Source organism: Mastigoproctus giganteus, chromosome 8, assembly GCF_048544385.1.
Source record: "Mastigoproctus giganteus isolate SK-2022 chromosome 8, ASM4854438v1, whole genome shotgun sequence".
NCBI lineage: Eukaryota > Metazoa > Arthropoda > Arachnida > Uropygi > Thelyphonidae > Mastigoproctus > Mastigoproctus giganteus.
The window spans coordinates 196,407,281-196,431,740 of record NC_143582.1 but is presented as its reverse complement, the minus strand read 5'-3'; the positions used below and the strand labels follow the sequence as shown (position 1 = coordinate 196,431,740).

The 24,460-nt window shown below is 37.7% G+C and overlaps 1 protein-coding gene across 1 annotated transcript in view; it reads left to right on the top strand.

Annotated features, from left to right (window-relative positions):
- Positions 1 to 24,460, top strand: part of LOC150082146 (xylosyl- and glucuronyltransferase LARGE1-like) — a 137,060-nt gene that overhangs the window by 97,816 nt on the left and 14,784 nt on the right. Inside the window, exons 15-17 of the mRNA XM_090380011.1 lie at positions 7,553 to 7,708; positions 16,725 to 16,831; positions 23,872 to 24,069. Of these exons, the coding sequence (XP_090236137.1) occupies positions 7,553 to 7,708; positions 16,725 to 16,831; positions 23,872 to 24,069 (461 nt within the window). The remainder of the gene's footprint in view (positions 1 to 7,552; positions 7,709 to 16,724; positions 16,832 to 23,871; positions 24,070 to 24,460) is intronic.

Sequence of the window (24,460 nt, the reverse complement as noted above, 5' to 3'; positions counted from 1 at the left end):
TTATGGACGTCAAAATAAATGGTCGTCACAAATAGTCATCCCAAATGACATATACTATAGCCACGGGGCTAGCCGGGTGGGTAAAGTGCCTGCATGGCAACCCAAAGGTCGCGGGTCCGAATCCCGCCTCGGGCTTGGATCAAAGTACTGCAAAAACCTTGGAAAGTGCATTATGGCCACAGAAGTCTATGCGCCAACAACTAACTTAAAAAAAAAAAAAAAAAAACATATACTATAGGTTGAGCACTCCTAGTGTATATGTTTTGATTTTATAGTTTCTTTTCTGTTCTTTCTATTCAAACATTTAAAAAGAAATATTAGTATAAAGCTGTTTTTTAATTCATTTAAAATTTTCATTTAATTATCAGAATTCAATAGAAATTACCCTGTGCATGAAGTTAAAACCATATCTATCTATCTATATAAATATTATAAATGATTTTGTAATAATGGAGAGCAAAGTGGAGGAGAAATCATTGAAGTTAAATACAAAAAAGTCACCTGGGGTGGATAGGATCTATCCAGTTATATTAAAGGAGGCAGTAAAGGAACTGGAGGTGTGCAAATGTATCCATTCACAAAGTGGGATCAAAGAGTGAAACGAGTAATTACAGACCTGTTAGTTTAATTTCTGTTCCAGGTGGGAAAAATAATGGAGTCACTGGTTAAAGAAGCAGTGCAGAATCATGTAGACAAAACTGCAGTAATAATTCAAGCACAGCATGAATTTGTTAAGGGGAAGTCTTGTCTGACCAATTTGATTGGATACTTTGAGGTGGTTACAAAGGAACTGGATGCAAAAAATAATTTTGATACTGTTGCACATGGAATACTATGGTACAAATTGAAGCGGTATGGCATTACGAGCAAGTTGCTACAGTGGATAAAGGGATGGTTGAGTGGGAGAAGACAAAGAGCGGTAATCAATGGACACTGCTCTTCGTGGACTAATGTTATTAGTGGAGTCTCCCAGAGTTCGGTATTAGGCCCATTGTTGTTTTGTATAGTTATCAGTGATAATAATGAAGGTATATCAGGCTTAATATCCAAATTTGCAGATGTAGAGACAGTAATGACAGTATGCTACTGGAACAGGATCTAGAAAAGTTGGGCAGATGGGCTGAGAAGTGGCAACTGAAGTTTAACATTGACAAATGCAAAGTACTGCATATGGTTAGCAGTAACCCCAGAGAAGCATACCAACTGTGTGGTACTACACTAAGGGTAGTGGAGAATGAAAAAGACCTGGGGGTAATTGTGCAGTCAGATATGAAGTTTTCTGAGCAGTGCAGACAGGCTGCCAGAGCAGATTATGGGGTCTTGTCAATGATATACAGGAATTTTGCTAGCAGGGATAAGGAGGTGACCAGTAGCGTATCCAGGTATCATCATAAGGGGGCATGGCGACCAGGCTTTTGAGTTTTTTTAGAATGTGTCCTGCATTCTTTTTCTATAATTTCAAATTTTTGGTTAAGGGGGTCTTTTCTATAATTTCAAATTTTTGGTTAAAATTGTTGCCAATTTGATGAAATATGTTACACATTTGTTATGTCCTGAAGCACAGCTGTGAGATGAAGGTGAAGTGGAAGAGTGCCTCCTTATTGGTGATCATGCTCCAGTTACCCTTCAGCTAAGAGAAATTGTATCTGTGAATGGTAATTAATAAAAACAAAGATAATGAGGGTGATGATGATAATGAGAACGGTATTACCATTGAAGAAAGAATCTCTATTGATAGAATGTCAAGTCTTACAAAAGAACTGATGGAATGGAGCAGAGAAGTTTTGCTAAAGAGCATCACATAATGTCTCTCTAAAAAATTCAGGAATTGCTTATAAAAGAAAGACTAAACATCTAAAACAATTTAGCTTAGAAGAAATGTTTCAGAAACTGGCTTTGAAGCAAACCTCTATAGATGCGTGTACAGCATTTCCTATACTCCCTCTGATGATGATGCCATATAATTGATGTGAAAACTTAGGATATATTTAATTTGGAAGCAGAATAATGGAATAAAGATATGTTAGTTTTAAATATTTATTTTTTATTTATATGAATTTTTTATTGTGTTTTTTGTTCATTTTGAGCTTGGCTATCCAAAAATTGGAAAAGCCCCATATCCAGCAACCCTCAGGTTAAAAATAGGCTTGTTAAAAGGTTCTGTAATGTGTTAGTAGTGGCAAATGATGCAAGGAAACAAACATGCATAGCATCAGCCAAAAAAAAAAAAAAAAAACCACTACCCTCTTCATCTGTCCATCTTCTGTAACTACTCACTTTTGCAACACCAGATGGAAGTTTGCTCCAAAAATCAATCACTCTCTGGCTGAAAGTAAATTTTCACATGCATGTCCTGCAGTCATCTATTTTCAATTTGAATTTATATTCTGTTTGTGTGTATTGTCTGATCAAGAGTTAGGATGCTGTCCATATTTAATTTACCAGGCCTTAAACACCTCAATCAATTTGCACATAATATTTCCAGATGCTGCAGTTTGCAGAACTGAAGTCTTTCTTGATAAGACTATCCTTTTGTGTTTCTGACTAATCTTGTTGCTTTTCTCTGCACCTGTTCCAGTATCTCTGCATCCTTCCTAAAATGAGTATTCCAGACTTTTATGGAATCCTCATTTTAGGAAGGAATTTAACAATCATCCCCTTGTTGATTGTATCAGAACTCCTGTATATCATTGACAGAATACCATGAACTGTCATAGCAGACTCTCTACACTGCTCAGAGAACTTCATGTCAGATGGTACATGGAACAGGGGAGACATTACTCCCAGATTGTTTTCTTTCTCTACTACCCTGAGTACAGTACCACCTAACTGGTAAGTTATTCTGGGATTATGCTTCTCATATGCAGTCTTTCACCTTGCATTTTTCAGTGTGTTAACTTCAACTGCTACTTCTCAGCCCATCTGGTTAATTTTTCTAGGTCTTGTTGTGGCACCACATCATTAACATTAACTGTTAGTAATCACCATACCAACCTTCATATCATCTGCAAACTTTGACATTTTTAAAAACTTGATATGTCTTCATCAATATCATTAATAAATATTGAAAACAATAAAGGACCCAGTGCTGAACCCTGAGGGATTCCACTAATAATGTTAGTCCAAGAAGAGCAGTGCCCATTAATAACCACCCTCTGCTTTTCTGCCACTCATCTATCCCTCTATGCATAGAAGTGTCTTGCCATTAATGACACACTGCTGCAATTTGTATAGCAGCCATATGAAATATAGAACAGTATCTAAAACTTTGCAGGAATTTAATTATATGCTGTCAAAACTATTTTTTGCATTCAGTTCCTTTACTTTGCATTCATAGTAGCTAATCAGATTGATCAGACAAGATCTCCCACTGACAAATCCCTGCTGTGATTTCCATATAACTGCATTCCTGTAAAGATTATCCCACATTACTTCTTTGATCACTGATTTTCTCTGGAACGGAAGTCAAACTTATATGTCTGTAGTTACTTCTCCTTTTATGAACAGGGGAGACATTTGCACCTCTCTAAAAATATTGGGACCTCTTCCAAATCCAGGGATGCCCTCATAATTATGACTAAAAGTTTACTTAGCTCTTTTGCTGCTTCTTTTAATATAATTTGATACATTCTATCAGTCTCTCCATCATGTACTTCCTCTTGTGTGCCTTATTTACTCTTAGCCTCAATAGTTCTCAGTTATCACAAAATCATTTAGCTCCCAGGTTATAAGTTGGTGTACTTTTGGCCTCCCCATCCCTAAACACTTTTTCATGTTCGAATGTAGATATAAAATATTTATTCAGTTTGTCAAAACAAGAGCATAAATAGTTATGCCATTCATATCTAGTTGACCAATGTGGTTAAGCCCTTTCTTTTAGTGTTAACATAAGAAAAAAACTCTTTATTGCATGCTCCTTTATACTTACTGTATGCTCGTGTATCCCCCAATAATTTGTAATCATCCCATTCATTTTTCTTCTCTGTCACTAGTCTCATCAGTTCATCTGTCATCCGTTAAGGTCTGAATCTTGAATAACATCTCTCTACCAACAAAGATATGAAAAGCTTGGTAGCTTCTACAATTACTTCCCCGAATGCTTCCCATTTAGAATTTGTAGTTGGTGACATCATCAGTTAGTCCCACTGAAAAAAATTTAAAAACTAAGACCACTGTAGTCACCTTTATGAAAACAAAATCTCTTCCCTTTACTTTCAACTGTAGTTGCATCTTTATGTAAATCTCACATCAGTATACTGTGATTGCTGCCACCTAGTTAGCATTAGCATTAGTAGAGGCATATGATGCAAGAAAGCAAGCTTCTGCAACATCAGCCAAAAAAACCCTCCACTCATTCCAAATGCCTGTCCAGCTCAGCCTTAAATTTCTTTAGGCTATCAACTTCCACAGCAAAAGATGGAAGTCTATTCCACCAATCAACTACCCTCTGGCTAAAGGCAAATTTCTGCTCATCTATTCCACAACTGTCTTTCCTCAGTTTGAATCTATGCCCCCTCAGGTTCTTAATCTCATCAAGAGGAAGAATTCCATCAGCATTGAGCTTGCTCAAACCAGTCAAAGCCTTATACACCTCAATCATATCACCTCACAGGTGCCTAGTCTCCAGACACTGCAGTTTGCAGAACTTAAACCTTCCTTGGTAAGAGCACCCTTTGTTCCCCTCACCAATCTTGTTACCCTTTTTTGTACTCATTCTAGCAACTCTACATCCTTCCTAAAATGAGGCCTCCAGACCTCTACACAGTACTCAAGGTGTGGCCTGACCATTGCCTTGTACAACAAGATAATCACCTCCCTGTCCCTGCTAGCAAAATTCCTATATATCATTGACAAGACTCTGTGACCTGCTCTGGCAGCCCGTCTGCACTAGTTCTTGTATCTGCAGATTTTTAACGCATGAAAATTCACTTTTGGTAATCAGATCAAGAGTAGTGTGTTACCTTTTTCCTCTAATATGCTGGTGTAGAAAGTGGTCCTATAATAAATCTAGAACAGTTCTGTTACTGTGTGAGTGACCAGCCCACAAGTTCCAGTCAATATTGGGAATGTAAAGTCCTCCATTATAAGATATGATTTACTAACCTACTCTGTTTGTCTATATAGCTCTTCATTATACTCATTACAGTCATTTGGCTTGTAACATATCCCTACCCTCATTTTTGTTTTCCATTGCTTGTCACACTAAACTGACACACATCACAATGGCCACCTAAGTCAACAGGGTGCACCGCCCATATAGTTTATATACTTCTTAACCAAGCCCATAATGCCCTATACCTCCTGTCCTGCCTGCCCTTTCTGTAAATGTTCTACTCTCCATATTCAAATTCCACATCCCCAATATCTGAGTGGTATGACGTTTCTGATATCCCTACATGTCCACATTTGATGAGCTATCAAATATTTTAAATTCCTGAAATATATTTACTGTACTCCAATCATGTCCACCTGTTATTGCTCCTATTAACATTAACACATCTTATGTAATTGCTTGTCCCACAAGGGACTCCATCAAGCCTTGTAAATCACCTATACCTTGTTTTCCTGGCTGCTGTGTTGCCCAATAGAAGAAGTGCAAGAATTTTTTTCACCTCTTCCTTCAGCTACTTAAACTGTTAGTCTGAAAAGGCTCTCATACATGTACTCCCTCCTATCATGTCTGGGCAGGATTGCAGACACTTTCAAATTTAATTTTAACTTGCAGCTGTTTTCTTGACATTGCCCTGTACTTGTTAAGTTAGTCCTCAATCTCCTATACTTAATATCATTAAAAGATGACATCTGCTTTACATCATCAATTTTTGCTCCTGGCAGCTATATCCTGTTCCTATTCCATTTATCCTTTTTGTATATTATATTTTCCTGTTTCCCTGATAATAGATTCACCAGTATAGCTACCTCTTATGAAATAGTACTTTCTAATGGTGGAATTGTCACTGTATTGTCTGATGCATGAATGTAGGCTCTATAATTAAGATGAGCAGCTGAGAGCCTGATAAGTTCCTCATTTTAATTACTTTGAACACATCAATGCTGTTCTTCAAGCTCTCATAAACACCCATCAGAATGCCAAGTTTGTGTGTGATTTCCTCAAACTCTTTGGACAGAATACATGCAGAAAGACATCCTCTTTGGCTGTATCATACCCCATTCCAGATAGCTCCACAAACATTGAACAAGTAGTGCATTTTATAATCAAGTTATGGTTTTAGGATAACTGCTGCCCTCAGTTCTCCACTGAGCTACAGAAGTTCTACTACTTTTGTGCTCTTTGCTTTGCTGTTCTGCTCTGAAGCATGATTTCCATTTAAATTTAATTTAATTTTAGAATTCCACACTTGGTTGATGGGATGGAAGGTGATATCACTGTCTTCCTTTTTTATCTCTGAAATGGTCTTCTGTAGTAGGGTCTCAGACCTTTGGCTTTTATTAAAGATAAATTTAAGGCAGGCCTGGTGAGGGCCTGGCTTGGAACCCTTAGTGATTCTCAGTGCAAATGGCGGCTATATCTTTTTTTTTTTGGGGGGGGGGGTTAGCTTGGCATGGTTGTTAAAGAATAGGGGGCATTTGTAAATTTTGTCGGGAGATCAGAATTTGTAGTTTAGCTGCAGTAGGACAGCCTGATTTTGACTTGGACAGATATCCAGCTGTCCTAATTAGTGAATCTCTGATGACTTTCAAGTGGGTACATTTGTATATGTTTGCAATGAAAAAAAAAATTTACAATAATTCTCTATTGAAGTGATGAATTTTACAATAATTCTCTATTGAAGTGATGGCAACATAAATTTTAGTATTCCTTCATTAGAATTTTACTTTCAATCTGCATCATTAATTGCATTAAAAATTTAAAAATGTGGTTATAAAAAAAAGTCACGTCCCCCACTTTTGAATAAATATTTTGGCCTGTCTGACTTTATTATTTTTAATAAAACTTTCATTTTAATTTAAATTTAAAATAATGAACTTAAAAAGCAATCTATTCAAATTGCTCCCCCCCCCTTTTTTTTTTCCAAAAAAAATATCGAGTAGTGTACAACGTACACCAGCATGTCTACTCATGTAATATTTTTTCAGCCAACTAAGTGGTGTGTTACTTTTACTGGTAGAAAAAAAAATTTAGAATTTAAAGGATATAATTTTTCACATTTGGATAGTATTTCAAACTGCTTAGTTTTAAACTGCTTCTAACCATTTTTAAACTGAATAGTGAACTTTGTACATCCACCCACCTGCTAGCTTCACTTTCTTTACCCTAGACAGTTAATATAGCAGAAGCTTATGGCTTAGGATAAATTCAAACACTTAGAAAAATAAGGTAGTCCTCAATTTACAGAATTTATTTCTATGCTCATGTAACTTCTACTATATTATATTGTTGAAGTTCAAAGAACTTTATAATTTTTTATGATAATAATATTGAAATCTAGTATAGCTAGTCTTAAGGTTTACTTGATAATAATTTATTGATCATTAGTCTTTGCATAATTCTAAATTTCTTTTTTTTTTTTTTTTTTTTATCTCATTCTAGCCTTTTTTTCCTGTTAATCTTTTAAGGAATGTTGCCTTACAGCAAGTTACCACTCCATTTGTGTTTCTTACTGATATTGATTTTTTGCCAATGTATGGATTATATGAATATCTTAGAAAGTCTGTAGCATCAATGGATTTGGAATCAGCAAAAAAGGTAATAATAGTGTAAACTTAATAATTATCTATAAATGAATACAGCAATTATCACCATAATTTGGAATAACACAAGCTAAAAAATATTTTGAATGAATTGGAATAATATCGAAATGAAAGCATTTTATGACGAAGTATTTCCATTTTATAGAGATTGTTATATCATTTATCAACTTTGCTGTTATGATTGTTTATACAACATATTAACACCTAAGGCTATACAGCAACTCCCTGACTTACGTAAGGGTTGTGTTCCGTGGAATGCTACATAAGTTGAATTTTACATAAGTCGGAATTTCCCCCATGCTTGTGCAGCACTTGCAACTGTGCTCGCTAAATTGATTGAATCAAAAAACAAATGTTTGACGAATATGTAAATAGAATTATTTATTGTATTTATTCAATTTTTTATCTCATGCACAGTAAAAATTACAAAAGCTTGCAATTTAAAAAATTTAAAAATTATAGAATTACAAAAAAAAGAGAGGAGACAGGCATCAGTAAGTTTTATCTTTCGAGCATTGTTGCCAGAATCGATGTCTTCAGCTGATAAGTACCCTGCTGCAGAGGTTGAGGGCTGTAGAGATTTAGAAGGGGTTGGCCACTGAACCTTATGAAAGAACATATTAATGGATGACTGGATGGTGGCACTTTTCTTTTCATCGTAGATTTCTTTGTAGCAAGCAAGCAAGCATATCATTCACCCCTCTGTTAACTTTTAAGAATCATTCGCTGTCAGGATCCATCTTCTCAAACCTCGCTATTGCCATCTCTCTGGTGATGAAGCATCTCAGCTCCTCATTTGGTTCATCTTGAGCTTCATCAGCATTTTCTTCTTGCACTATCACTGCCTGCAAGTCAATAAGTTTTTCATTAGATAATTCCTTCTCTTCTTCCTCTATTAACTCCTCCACGTCTTTGGCATCAACCTCCAACTGAAATAGCATCCTTTACAATCTTATCTGTAACCTCTTCATACGATTCGTCTTTTTCAAATCCTTCAAAGCCTTTTACGTGCTGTGGGTATATTTTCTTCCATGCGCCATTTAAACAGATTTTAGTAATTTCCACCCAGGCCTTATTAATGTTTAAGATGGCATGGTAAATATTGTAAGATTTCCAAAAGTCTCTTAATGTAAATTTTTTCTCATTGTCTACTGCAGACAGTGCCTGAGCAAATGTTGTGCGTAAATAGTATGCTTTTAAATTCGAAATAACACCCTGATCCATAGGTTGGATGAGTGAAGTTGTGTTTGGTGGTAGAAATATGACTCCCATATTTGAATTGAAATCATCTAGATGTGTAGGATGTCCAGGAGCATCTAATAAAATCAAAATCTTGAAAGGAACGTCGTTGTCTTTACAGTATTTTTCAACCTCGAGAATGAAACATCATTTAAACCAATCCTCAAAGAGATATAATTATCCATGCTCACTGTTGTGATCATTGTCAATCTTAAGTGCATTGGTCCTTTGACATGTTCTTTTATACGCGCACTGTCTTTTAAAATAGTATTCACTGTTGAAGCGGCGACACCTAATTCTGTGCAATAGATGACAAACTTTGTCCTGCTTCGTACTTCTTAATCATTTTCATCTTCATTTCTAAATCAATTTTGTTTCGTTTCCTGGCACTACCACCGCTTGCACTTTCTGCTGGTTGCTTTCCTTTCATCATTGTAATACATAAATAGGAATGAAGAGAAGATTCTGAAAATTTGTTTTTATATGACTGAAGATTTCAGTGAAGGGGAACACATTTCACCATAATAACGTAAAAACCCAAACAATTCCAGTTATTGGGATTATTGCAAATAACAGGGGCTCACATCTGGTGAGTATGGGCTCGGCACACCCAGGGTCCTGAGCTGGATATCATCATTCTTCTCTTCTTGGTGATTCCCTTCTATTTTTGACTCTCTCTCTCTCTCTCTCTCTCTCTCTCTCTCTCTCTCTCTCTCTCTCTCTCTCTTGGGATAACTCAGAAATTTTTTTTTGGCTGGTGCAGCATAAGTCTCAGGCTTCCTTGCACCATAAAGCTAATAATAATAATAATAATAAATGCAACACCACAGGGCCTTTCAACAACAACGTGGGAACAATCAATCGAAAATATACTGAACTGTATCTACAAAGAATCTGCAAACTCCAACAGTGAAGCGCAACTCCAACTGTGCCAAGATAATGAAGAATATGACACGGAAACTTGAGAAGAACTCCTGTTCACAGCAGCACAAATCAGACCAAAGAAGTGTCCGGGAAAAGATATGTTGGAGCCAGAGATAGTGAAGCGAGTGTCAAGCTGACCCTGGATCTCCTACTCAAGCTATACAATTGCTGCCTGGAACATGGATACTTTCCCATGGACTGCAGAGTGGCAAACTTGAAGCTAATATTGAAAAATCCCAGCAAGAATCTGAAATTCCCAAGATCATACAGACCCATAGTTTTGCTATTGGTGCTAAGTAAATTGTATGAGGACTCTTACAGAAACGCATCCAACAAAATTATTCAACGGTAAACCTTGAAGCAGCCAATCAGTATGCCTTCAAAACAGGCCTGTCTACAACTGAAGCAATGAGAAACCCCCACTTGCAGCTGCAAGCGAATGCCAAACCAAATATTTCTTGGTGATTGCAGTGGATTTTGCTGGGGCGTTTGACTCCCTTTGGTGGCCGAGTGTTCTCGGCAGACTCCAGACGGCGAGTGTACTGATCAACCTTTACAACACTATAAAGATGTTGGTGACTCTATTGTCAGGGAAACGGGGAACATGCTTTGTAAAAAGGATAGGTGCAACACGACCAGGGTATGTCTGGTTGATGACATTGTAAAGCGGATATCATCTTTTAAGGGCACAAAAGGTGAGATAGTTGTACACGTTGGCACTAATGATATCAAGAGTAGGAGACTGGCAGAATTACTTAACAAGTACAGGTCACTGTTGAAAAAAAGCCATGAATTAGGGTTGAATTTGAAAGTGTCTGCAATTCTGCCCAGACACGATAGGATACACTTAAATAGAAAGGGTGCAAGAATATTTGCTGATGCTATCGAGGCAGTGTTAGGTGGGCCGGAAAACTGCTAGCTTGGAGGGAGACAAAGACTAATAGATTAACAGTAGCCACTGGCAGAGATGAAAGAGATTCTTGCACTGCTTCTATTGGAATGAGCAGAAGCCTGAAAAATAAGATGCAGGATATTTCAGAGAGTGCTGGGAGTCATTGCGGTACAAGTAAACACATGGGTTGTGTTAGGGTAGCTAAGAATAGAAACAGGTGCATGTATACTTGCATGTACACCAATGATAGGAGTTTAGTAAATAAATTTGATGAATTTGAGGTATTGCTCAAAACATCAAAGGCAGATATTGTTGGGATATCAGAGATGTGGTGTCACACAGATATAAGGAATGCAGAACTGGAATTTGGGGAGTACAATGTCTACAGATAGGATAGACAGGATAGGAAGGGAGGAGGGGTTATGCTATTAGTTAAGAAACACATAAAATCCAAAGAAGTGAAGCCAGTCAACATCGCTGGACAGTGCAGTGTTGAGTCAGTTTGGTGTGACATAAGCATTGGGAGATCAAAATTGAGAGTAGGAGTGTGCTATAGGCCTAATGACTCTGATGAGTATAATAAGAAACTGCACAGGGAAATAGAGTGGGCCAGTAAATCAGAGAATCTTATAATGGGAGATTTTAATTTCCCAGATATTGACGGGAATTTGGGGGCTGGTTACTCACACACTAGCAGGGCTTTTGTGGATTTATTGGATGATTGTTTTCTACATTAGCTTGTTCGGGAGGCAACTAGAGGGAGTAATACTCTTGATTTGATTATCAGTAGTGATTCTTCATGCATTAAGAATCTGCAGATAAATGAACCACTAGGTGGCAGTGATCACAGTATGCTGAAGTGGGATTTACTCAAAGAGGTAACTACCATTAGGGGTAAAGGGAAGGGTTATTGCTTTCGTAAAGGCAACTACGATGGACTGAGACAGTATTTAAATTCTATACAGTGGGACCAATTGATGATGTTACCAACAGCAAATTCAAAATGGGAAGCATTCAAATTGGAAGCTACTAGGCTTTACATACCAACTAAGAAATATTGTTCACGGTTTAGGCCTAAATGGATGTCAGATGAACTAATGAGATATATGGCAGGGAAGAAAAACGCATGGGATACATACAAATTAACATGTGACACAGAAGCCTATGATAGATACAAGTTGATCTGTAACCAAGTTACAAAGGAGGTTAGGCAGGCGAAGGCAGATTACGAGAAATCTTTGGTAAGGGATACAAAGAAAAGCAGCAAAGAGTTCTTTACTTATGTAAACTCTAGAAGGAAGGGGATGAAATAGATTGGTCCACTTGATATTGATGGGTCACCTGTTGATGATCCTGCTCAGGTAGCTAACAAACTAAATGAATATTTTGCATTGACATTCACATATCAGGAGTTATTCAGCGGGGAGAATGCCAGAGGTGTATTCAACTCTGGCAGTAAGCTAGAGAATCTTGTAATAACTGAGAGTAAAGTGGAGGAGAAATTGTTGAAGATAAACACAAGAAAGGCACCTGGGGTGGATGGGATCTATCCAGTTATATTAAAGGAGGCAGCAAAGGAAGTAAGCAAACCCTTAGCCATAATTATGAGAGCTTCCTTGGACTCAGGGGAGGAAGGCGCCTTGTAGCCAGGTGGGAAGGAGCAGCAGTGCGTAGCACACGCTTCTTGATTAGACCGGGGTTCGAGCCCGTCACCACCAAATACGGAGGATGCAGAAAGGTCAGGGAATGACCACTGCATATCCCGGAGCAATATGGCCTTAGTTGCTAATGCTCCTGAAAACCAAAATAACAACAACAACAACAACAACAACAACTCAGGGGAGGTAACCACAGACTGGAGATGTGCAAATGTGACCCCAATTCACAAAGCAGGATCAAAGGCTGACACAAGTAATTATAGACCTGTGAGTTTAATTTCTGTTCCAGGAAAATTAATGGAGGCACTGGTTAAAGAAGCACTGAAGGATCATCTAGACAAGATTTCAGTTATAGCTCGGACACAGCATGGTTTTGTTAATAGGAAGTCTTGCCTGATCAATTTGATTGGATAATATGAGGCAGTCACAAAAGAACTGAATGCAGGGAATAACTTTGATATTATATACTTGGATCTTAGAAAGACTTCTGATACTGTTACACATGGAAGACTGCTGCACAAATTGGAGCAGTGTGGCATTGGAGGCAAATTGCTGCTATGGATAAAGGGGTGGTTGAGGGGGAGAAGACAGAGAGTGGTAATCAATGGACATTGCTCATCGTGGACTAATGTTATTAGTGAAGTCTCAGGGTTCAGTGTTGGGTCCATTATTGTTTTCTGTATATATAAATGATATTGATGATGGTATATCAAGCTTAATATCGAAGTTTGCAGATGATACGAAGGTTGGCAGGGTTGTCAAGGACACTACTGACACTGTGCTGCTGCAACAGGATCTGGATAGGTTGAGCAGATGGGCTGAGAGGTGGCAAATGAAGTTTAACATTGACAAATGTAAAGTACTACACATGGGAAACAGCAACCCCAGAGCAATGTATCAACTCTGTGGTACTACACTGACAGTGGTAGAGAATGAAAGGGACCTGGGGGTGGTTGTGCAGACAGATATGAAATTCTCTGAGCAGTGCAGATGGGCTGCAAGAGTATCTCATGGTGTATTGTCAATGATATATAGGAATTTTGCTAGCAGGGATAAGGAGGTGATTATTCCCTTGTATAAGGCAATGGTCAGGCCACACCTAGAGTACTGTATACAGGTCTGGAGGCTTCATTTTAAGAAGGATGTAGAGCTGCTGGAATGAGTACAGAGCAGGGCAACAAGATTAGTGAATGGAACAAAGGGGTGCTCTTACGAAGAAAGGCTTAAGTTTTGTAAATTACAGTGTCTGGAGACTAGGCACCAGCAAGGTGATCTGATAGAGGTATGTAAAGCCTTGAATGGTTTGAGCATGCTCAATGCTGATGGGATTCTTCCTCTTGCTCAGAATAATCACCTGAGAGGACATAAATTCAAATTGAGAAAAGACAGATGTAGGTAGGATAGACGTGCAGAAATTTGCCTTTAGCCAGTGGGTGGTTGGTTGGTGGAACAGACCTCTATTTCTTGTTGTGGAAGTTGATAGCTTAAATAAATTTATGGCTCAGGTGGACAGGTATTTTGAATGAACAGAGGGGTGAAGTGGAAGTTTTTTTTTTTTTTTCTGGCTGATGCTGCATAAGCTTGCTTTCTTGCATCAAATGCCTCTACTAATGCTAATGCTAAAGACATCTTTCACAGTGGAAGATCGAAGTTATAGCACCCTACCAAAGGCTCATTGAAACAGTCCACAGGGGTTTGTGCTTGGCCCACTTCTGTGGAATATGGTCTTCGACGACTTCCTTAACACTGATCTGGGAGAGGTTCGGAGCCAGGCATTCCCAGACGACCTTGTCTTGATGGTGGAAGCCGACTCAAGGGCCCAACTAGAAGTTCAAGCAAACAACGCCCTAATGATCCTTCAAAACTGGACCGCCGTGAATCATCTACAGATTTCACCTGAGAAAACTACATCCATCTTGCTGAAAGGAACACTGAATATTAGAAGACCACCACAGATCAAAATAAATGGAACAACTGTACAGCTGGCTACTCAGATGAGATACTCCGGAGTCATACTCTACAACAACTTCTCTGTCCAACAGCATCTGAAACACTTAAGAATTAAAATCAGAAGATACGCAGCTCTGGTCACCAGGATTTCCAGGCATGATTAGGGCCTCAATAAGAGATCACTCTCCCTATACTACAAAGCAACCTTCCTAACAACGATTTGCTATGCGGCTGCAATCTGGTACCATAAAACAACGATGACAGTAAACAAAAGAATCCTGGACTCAATCCAAATAACAATACTCCTAGAAAAGACCCACGCATGTAACAATCAATATGCAGGCACTGCGGGTTCTGGTGGGGACCCTCCCTCTGAACCTGGAGATTTTAAGATGCGGCCTGCTCTATCACTTGTCAAAAGGAGTTTTAACGACATTCTTGGGTTGCACTGTGGTACTGGCAAACGGCAAGACAGCAGAAAAGAATCGACTGGCGATTCATCTAAAACAGGAATGGCAAAACCATTGGACAACCTCAACCAAAGGAGAGATAACGTGAAAGTTCCTTCCCAATGTCGAAAAATTCTATCCAAGGTCACCACCTTGGTTCCAACCAGGACTATACTCAACATATTTTCTAACGGGCAGCCATGGACCCTTCAGCCACAAACTTGTAGCGCTTGGACTGCTTGAGGACCCACAATGCTCACGTGGGGAAAGAGAGACAGTGGCATCATCACCTGAACCAATGCCCAAATTATGAGGACCTGCACGGGAACTTCATCACACAGCTTGCTTAAATACCTCAGGACCAGGAAAACCACCTCCTGGACTCGTGTGAGGTGTACAAAATCTTCACAAATTATGCGCAAGATCTCTTCATGAGAAGAAGAGCACAGCAGTAACAATAAATAGACAACAGTGAAAAGAAAACCCAATGCCATATCCCAAGGAAGTGGGCCTATAATAATAGTGGACATGACACCTCCTGAATGTGACCGACAACCCGGATGAGACCAAGTACAAGAACAAGACCATCGCCTGAAGTATGACATTCTACCTGACATGACAACCACAAGATTGAGACCAACTACCAATGTAGGACAATGTGCCAATGGGCGATCCGAACCGGGCCCTAGCCTGGCTCACTTTAATTCACACTCCCTGGCAGGGGGTGAGACAACTCAGTCTCCCCCCCGGGGGGGCTGCTCCACTTTTCTCCTGGTGAGGCATGCCCATGCCTCACTGACCACCTGGGAGCATCTTCTCTGTCCCCATACCTTCTTTCTTTCCCCTCAGCCTTCAGTCTCCTCCTCTCCTACTCTATTTATACAACAGTGTTACGTCCCACATGTTTAAATTTAATGACGGAAAACTGAACCGTGATCAACGATATTTGGCTTTCCAATTCTAGCATTCTCCCCACACCCCTTTTTTTTTTTTTTTTTTTAACATAGGCCCTACCCATTGAAATCTCAGGAATCTAGGTGACACAACCAGCCAGTGTAAAATATAGAGCTACTGGGTACCTGGTCTACCTCCACGAAGCCAAGTTCTTGTTTATACTCCGGCACAACCACCAGATCACCGGAGTTTACAATGAATCGATCAATACAAATTGTTAATCATATTTAGTAGTCACGGGCTTGAACCCTGATCTACTCAAAGTGTGTGCTGCTCTACTCACGCTCCTGACCACTAGTCTACGTCAGGCTTGTGGGCAGCATTGGGTCCCAGCAGCTAAATGGCCAGAAGAACAATTGTACACAACATTACATATACATGATCCATACACGTTTAAATCTCTGGCCTTTACAGTGAACTGTTACACCCACAATGAAAGCAAAACGGAGATGGGGGAACCCCTGGTGCCATTTGACACTAAATACACTTTACACCTACCCGTTTATAATCAGATGCACTAGCAGAAAAGCCCCATAAGTCAGAAAGGGCAAATTGTTTTTATTGTTTTATGGTAGTGACCTCCAGAAATGTGTTTTAGAAAAATATCACAAAGGCATTCAAAATTGATTCTTATAATGTGAACCTATGATGACGATGAAAGAGTAGTGCAATTTCTATTGTAAATATGACTTTTTAGAGAGATAAATAGCTTAGAATATAGCGAAATTTTCAACTTTCAAGGACTTGGAATGAATTACAAAAAAAAAATCAATGTGTTATTGGGTTCACATTATGATATTTTCACAATACCTCCATTTATCCCTACAGATGCAAAATAATTTAATTTAATCAGTATCTTTCAAAAGCTAGCTTTTCTAAGTGTCTTTTTAGTTTAACAGATGTAATAGTTGTATATTTAATTAATTGTTTTTTTAACCATTGTAGGCACTTATTGTTCCAGCTTTTGAAACTCAACGATATCGCCTGACTTTTCCAAAATCAAAAGCAGAATTACTATCCATGCTGGACATGGGTACTCTTTTCACATTTAGGTATGTAATTGAGTGAAATTTAAATAATTAAACAAACTTCTATTTTTCCATTGGTATTGTAAAAAGTTATGTTGTTCCAGTTATTAATGTCATTGTTCTGTTATTGTTTTTTTGCAATGAAACAACTTGTAACTTTTATTGACAAAAGTTACAAGTTTATTTCTGTTGTTTAGTGTTTAGTGTTAATAGTGGCAAATGATGCAAGAAGCAAGCTTATACAGCATCAGCCAAAAAAAAAAAAAAAAAAAAAATCCCACTTCACCTATCCATCCCTTCCAATAGTTCTTCCTTGAATTTATTCAGACTGCCTACTTCCACAACAATGGATGGAAGCTTGTTCAACCATCCTGAAGGCAAACTTCTGCACATCTGTTCTGCAACTTTCCTTCCTCAAATTGAATTTATGTCCCCTCATATGCACAACCTGAGCAAGGAGAAGAATCCCATCAACATTACGCTTGCTCAATCCATTCAAAGCCGTAAACGCCTCAACCAGATCACCTTGCAGGTGCCTAGACTCCAGATGCTGCAACTTACAGAACTGAAGCCTTTCTTGGTAAGAGCACCCATTTGTTCCCCTCACCAGTCTCATTGTCCTTCTCTTTACTCATTCCAGTAGCTCTATATCCTTCCTAAAATGAGGACTCCAGACCTGTATGTATTACTTGTGTTGCCTCATACAGTGGGATAATCAACTCCTTATCCCTGCTAGCAAAATTCCTGTATATCAGTGACAAAACCCCCTGAGCTGTCCTGGCAGCCTGCCTGCTGCTCAGAGAACTTCATATCAGACTACACAATTACTCCTAGGTCCTTTTCATTTTCCACTACCCTGACTGTAGTACCACACAGTTGATATGTGTGGTACTACAGTCAGAGTGATACACAGTTATTCTGGGATTACTGCTATCCATATGCAGTACCTTGCATTTGTCAATGTTAGACTTCAATTGCCATTTCTCAGCCCATCTGCATTGTTCATTTATAACCACTCTCTATGTTCTCCCACCCAACCATTCCTTTATCAACAGCATCAGCAACTTTATTGACATATATATATATATATATATATATATATATATATATATATATATATATATACACAGGCCTTGAATGGGTTCAGCACGCTGAATTCTGATGGGATCCTTCCACTTGTTCAGATTACGAACCTAAGGGGGCATAAATTAAAATTAAGAAAGGACAGATGTAGAATAGATGTGCGGAAATTTGCCTTTAGCCAGCGGGTGGTTAATTGCTGGAACAAACTTCCATCTGTCATTGTGGAAGTTGATAGGTTGAATAAATTTAAGGAGGAACTGGACAGGCATTTGGAGGGAATAGTGTGATTTTTTTTTTTTTTTTTTTGGCTGATGCTGCATAAGCTCATACATTTGCTTTCTTGCATCACATGACACTACTACTACTACTACTACAGTGTAAGCATGCATACTTACACTGTATAAAACTGAAGAAAAAAAGAATAAAAATTAGTACATATATTATGCTACACTGCACTGAAATTGAAAAAAATATTTTGGTAAGCATTGACCGAAAGACAACAACTTGCTATGACTCTTGTCTCCTGGCGCCTCCGTAGCCAGGTGGGAAGGAGCAGCAGTGCGTAGCACACGCTTCTTGATTAGACCGGGGTTCGAGCCCGTCACCACCAAATACGGAGGATGCGGAAAGGTCAGGGAATGACCACCGCATATTCCCGGAGCAATATGGCCTTAGTTGCTAATGCTCCTAAAAACCAAACAACAACAACAACAACAATTCTTGTCTCCTCTGTACCAGTGCATTCAAACAGTGTGAAAATTTGAAAGATAAAATAGAAGTAAAATTAAAAGCCACAAAGAAGATTACATAAACTTGAAAGAGAAACAGAATTACATAAACTTGAAAGAGAAACAGAATTACATAAACTTGAAAGAGCACCTCAACTCCCTATCCCTCTTCATCCAGTTCACTTTGGAATTGGAAGTGAACAGGACACTTCTTTTCCTAGATGTTTTGGTGAGGTGAGTGGCTCTCATCTGGAAACCTCAGTATACCAGAAACCAATGTGCTGCAGACAATTCACGAACTGCAGGTCAGCCAATGTCCCTTGTCATCTAAACAGCACTGCATGCACTCTACTCACTCGAACTTGGAGCCATTCCAGCTCAGGGAAAGCCAGGTGCACCAAGGTTTCTAGAGTAAAAGCTGACCTCACCAATTGTGGATACCCAGCCCGTCTGTTAGACAGGTGCTTACTACAAGCACAAGAGCTTGCAACTCATCCAAGGCCCTCGCAACAGTGACAGTGTACCAACTGCTTATATTCTGTATTACCCGGGTGTCTCAGGCGAGATTTCTGAGATCCTGCATGAGTACCGCATGAAATGCATACAACTTCCTAGTAGGAGTCTATGAGCTCTGGTCTCGAGATTAAAAACGCCCATTGCCCGTCTCTTACATGGCGGTATTGTATATTGTATTACTTGCCATGATTGTGGCAGCTGCTGTGTAGGGGAAAGCTCCAGATGTCTTCAGGACTGCCTCACAGAACATGACAGGTCCATCTGTCTGAGTGATGCTGAGTACTCTGCAATCACAGAACATTTTTGGTCAACTTTAAAGTAGTGCAGTATCAAGCAACTCATTGTGAAGGAAAGGTTTTTTTACCTGCTGTGAAGCAGTTTTAATTCCTGCTGACTACACGAACACCACAAGAAAGTTCATGAAAAAGACACAAGAGAATTTTTATAATTTACAGAAAACTTCTGGAAAAATGTCAGGCTACAAACCAAAATGTAGGTATGCCATTCATAGACTTAGAAAAGTATATGGTAATGTGCCTAGAAATCTTTTGTGGAAAGCTATGGAAAAAATGTCAATAAGCCAGCTATTAATTGATATAATTAGAAGGATCATGCCAAGAACAATACATGCCATGTTAAAATTGGTCCAAAACTATCAAGAAATTTTAAACTTCCAAAGGACTACTTCAAGGATACTGTTTGTCAACTACTTTGTTTAAGCTATACCTGGAAGTTGTTCTAAGACTATGCTCACAGAAGCGCACTGTAATAAATATTTCCCTTTGTCAAAATAAGTAGCTTTACAATCTATTAATTTTTAAAACAATTTACTATTTTTAAAACAATTTACTTTGCAGAAGACAAAGTTGTGGTAGCACAGGATGATGAAGATGCAAATTATGTAGGCAAAAAGTTACTAGAAGAATATAAAATGTGGGGCATGACAGTTAATTTTAATAAGACAGAGCACATGAACTGAAGTGAGGATGTTCTGGATTTAGATGGAATAGAGTTGAAAACTGTACAGCAATTTAAATACTTGGGTGCAATTATTCAGGTTGATGGATAATCTGTGCAGGAAATTGAAAGAAGACTGGGTGAAGGTAGAAAGGTCATAGGAATGCTCAATTCTGTGCTATGGAATAAAAATATCATTAATAAAACTAAATATCAAATATATAGTGCAATATTACAAAGTATTTTATTATATGGATGTGAGATTTGGACCTTAAACGATAGACAAAAAAAAATAAACTACTGGCTGTTGAGATGGATTTTTGGTGAAGATCAGCAAGAAAGTCTAGGACTGAAAAAGTTAGAAATTCGTGATAAAGAATACAATGAACCTCCAAAAAACCATCATTGATAAAATGAGAAAAAAAAGATTGGAGTGGTTTGGCCATGTAAAGAGAATGGAGGACGACAGACTGCCCAAAAGAGCCATGGAATGGATGCCATGGAGAAGGAAAAAGAGAGGAAGAATAAGATGGACGTGGATAGAGGGTTTTAAATTGGATACTTTGGACGTGGATACTTTTAAATTATATTTTTGTTATCAGTCTTGCTATGTTTTCATATAAAGTGTTTTTTTCTTATCCAATGAAGTTATCTTCTGCTGACTTCAAAATTTTTTCTTTCAATTGTCTTAAAATTTCTGCCACAGTTGGATATTTATTTTTTCAAAAAATCTCTAATATAGTCCCTTGAATAACAGAGAAGTCAAAATCCTTAACATCAGTTAAAATAGCTCTCTGTTTCACTTCTGACCAGGTGTTCAATTTGAACAGTTTGAAAGAAGCTACAGTAACTATGCTTAAAATACATTAATGACACCCCTGTTGCTTTATTTAAATCCTTTAACCTGGCAGCAGTCATACCCCTATTTGTTAAAAAGTACAGTTGCATTGAACTTGACAGGTGCTCAACTTTATTTTTTTTGTTTCTGGAAAACATTTTTTTTTTTTTTTTTTTTTTTTTAATTTTGTTAGTGTGTACCAGTATGTCTTTTCTTAATGCTTAATGGATCGCAGTACTTATTATATATACAAGGGTTGGTCAATAAGTAACTGCATCTTGTGTGACAAAAATTTTTTTGTGATTCAATTAGCATCATGAAGTTTTATCTATTTCTAGCTTAGATATTAAAGCATAAACATGCAAAAATAAAAGTTTATATCTATTACAGATCTGATGTTATGAAAGTAAAACTGATGTCCTTTTCTGCCAATGGTTAGTGATAGAGTTCCTTTCTCAAGTTGGGAGAAAACTTTGCTGTCTGGAGTCATGAAAAATTTAGAAAGAATACTAATACACTATTAATATAAGTAATACCTGTAGATGGCTTTCATGTTTTAAAGGAGGAGTCACTAGCATTTGTGACCAGCCAAGGAGCAGAAGACCACAGTCTGTGTACGGTGAAGAAAACAATAAGATTTTGGATGAAATGATTAAAAAGGACAGGATGATAACCATATATGCAATTATGCAAGCAATAGGTGTTTAAAGAGAAGAGTATTAATCATTTTAGACACAGTAGATTTTAGGAATATATGCTGCAAACAGGTACCTGAGCTGTTAACAAGAGAACTTAAATTCTTCAGGCAGGAGATTTGCTGCAACCTGTTGCAGCAATGCAATAACTTTCAAGATTTTTTTAACTGTCAGCATTTTGAACTGCTGATATTTTGAATTTTAGTTTTTAGCCTATACAGATTTTCTGATTTTTTTTTTCTCGGTATTTTGATAATTAGTAATTTGAATTAAATTCTTGATGGACCAACACCAAAAATTTCTCAATCACTTCACCAAAGTTCCATTAGCCACCACAAGCCTCTGAGCACTTGCTTTTCTTTTATGTTGACATATATAAGAACAAATTCAGCATAAATGCATCAGCATGTTGAGCTACAAATATTTGTATATACTGTATGAACAACAAACTTTTAATTTGCTATTATTTTATTATAGGATGACCTCAAAATAATGTGCACAAATAATTTTTTTTTTTTTTTTCATCTAGTCAAATTAAATGAATGAGAGTTTCTGTACTAATGTTATTTACAAAATGCACATGTAAAAGTTGTATACAGTATTTACTAACTGTATTCTGTCAACCTAATGCTTCATGTATGAATTGCTGGACTTGGAAACTCTAGAGCTCACGATCACTAATTATCTAGCTGCTAATCTTATTCATGAAGAGTAATATACAATACCACAGCCAAAGAAAATTTTTTTATGCCTCTGAGGTGAAATCTCTGCAAACTCTGACAGGATATTTGGACAAATGACGCATTTGTACTAGTCATTTGTCCAAAAAAATTTGCTCAATTTCTTAAAAATGGCTGGTAATGGATGGCTAGATTTGGGAAGATTAACTGTACACAAAAATTATGTCATGTTTGAAGTAGTTTCAGCATAAGCATCGACAAAACCCCACAAACTGCTAGGACAGCTCATGGGGTTTTGTCAATGATATACGTAACACCTGCAAAAAGTTCCCAGAATTGCATGCTGGTATGCGATTGAGGAGGTGTCAAGCCAGTTCCCACTTGGTGGGAACTGGCTTGACCACTACACTCTTGTGTAACAGCTGATTGATTGCAGAATATGTTTCAACAGCGTGCTTACATCATCTTTCTTTAAACTTGGGTAGAGTACTACTGAAATGCTGCAAGCATTACAGAAAGTTAATGTCGAAGCAGCCCTACATGTGTTAAAAAAACATGATTTTAAAGAATGTTTAAATGGGAAGGCTATTGGAGAAAGTGTGTGTGTGGGAGGGGGGGGAGGCAGGTACTTTGAAGGTAATTAGGGTAGCAAGCCCAACTGTTCACTCCATAAACTTTTATAGTAAAATTCCAGGAACTCTTTGAATATATCTTGTATACCTATTATATAAAGCAATGATTAGGCCCCATCTTGAATATTGCATATAGGCTTGGAGACCCAATTTCAAGAGAGATACCTGTTGGAAAGGGTAAAGAGGAGTGAGATGACTTTGGTTAAGGTCATAAAGAGGTATTCTTATCAATAGAGAATTCAGTTTTGTAAGTTACACTGTCTGGAAGCCAAATTTCTGCAGGGAGAGGTGTTTAAGGCTTTGACAGGTCTGAGTAAACTAAATGTTAAGAGAACATTTACACAGTTTAGAAAAGGTGCCTCCGTAGCCAGGTGAGCAGGAGCAGCAGTGCGTAGCACACGCTTCTTGATTAGACCGGGGTTCGAGCCCGTGCCCACCAAATACGGAGGATGCGGAAAGGTCAGGGAATGACCACCGCATATCCCCGAATCAATATGGCCTTAGTTGCTAATGCTCCAAATAACAAACAAAACAAACAAACAAACAGTTTAGAAAAGATAAGTTGTAGACTACATGTCTAAAAATTTTCCATTAGTCAAAGAGTGGTTGACTTTTGAAATAAACTGTTGTCTAGTGGAGGTTGGAAGTTTATCTAAATTTAAGGGATTGAATGAATACTTTAAAATAAATAGGTAAATGAAAGGAGGAAAGGTGAGATTAGTTAATTTTTTTATTTTTTAATTTAACACAAATTTCATTTAATTGTTTTATTTTATTTTATTTATTTTTTGGCTGGTGCTACATAACTTGCATCTTTGCATCATTTTGCAGATATTAATGCTAATACTAATTTAACAAGATATTTCATTTTTATTTTATTTCAAGTTGGAAATATTTAAATTCTGTATTCTGAATAAGCTTATATTTTATTTTAGGTATCATGTATGGACTAGAGGCCATGCACCAACAAACTTTGCCAAATGGAGGACAGCTACCACACCATATCGTGTATTGTGGGAAGCAGATTTTGAACCATATATTGTAGTGCGTCGTGATGTACCAGAATATGATAGACGTTTTGTTGGATTCGGATGGAATAAGGTTTCTCACATAATGGAACTTTATGCACAAGGGTATGAATTTTATTTTAGCTTATTCCTGAGGAAATTCACAGTTTGTAGCTAATCCTCATTAACATGAAGCCTGAGAGGTAACAGCAAAACATATTTCATTAAATTTGTGGTTTGTGATAACTCTGATCATTTACTTTTCCTTCTTTCTCTGTTGGAAGCTTTTTGTTTGTTTCAGTTATTTAATATGCATAAGCTATTTTGGATACAGTTGCCTCTCTTCCTGTTTTCTTTGACCTTTCCTACAGTGATCATTCTGATTAAGCCTTAGATTGTATCTCTCTCTCTCCCCCCCACATTTTAAATGCAGCATAGAGTACCTTTTTCCTACATGATATGTTTTTATGTATCTGAATATTTTTGGCATGTTTCTGGTTTTTTTTTTTTTTTTACC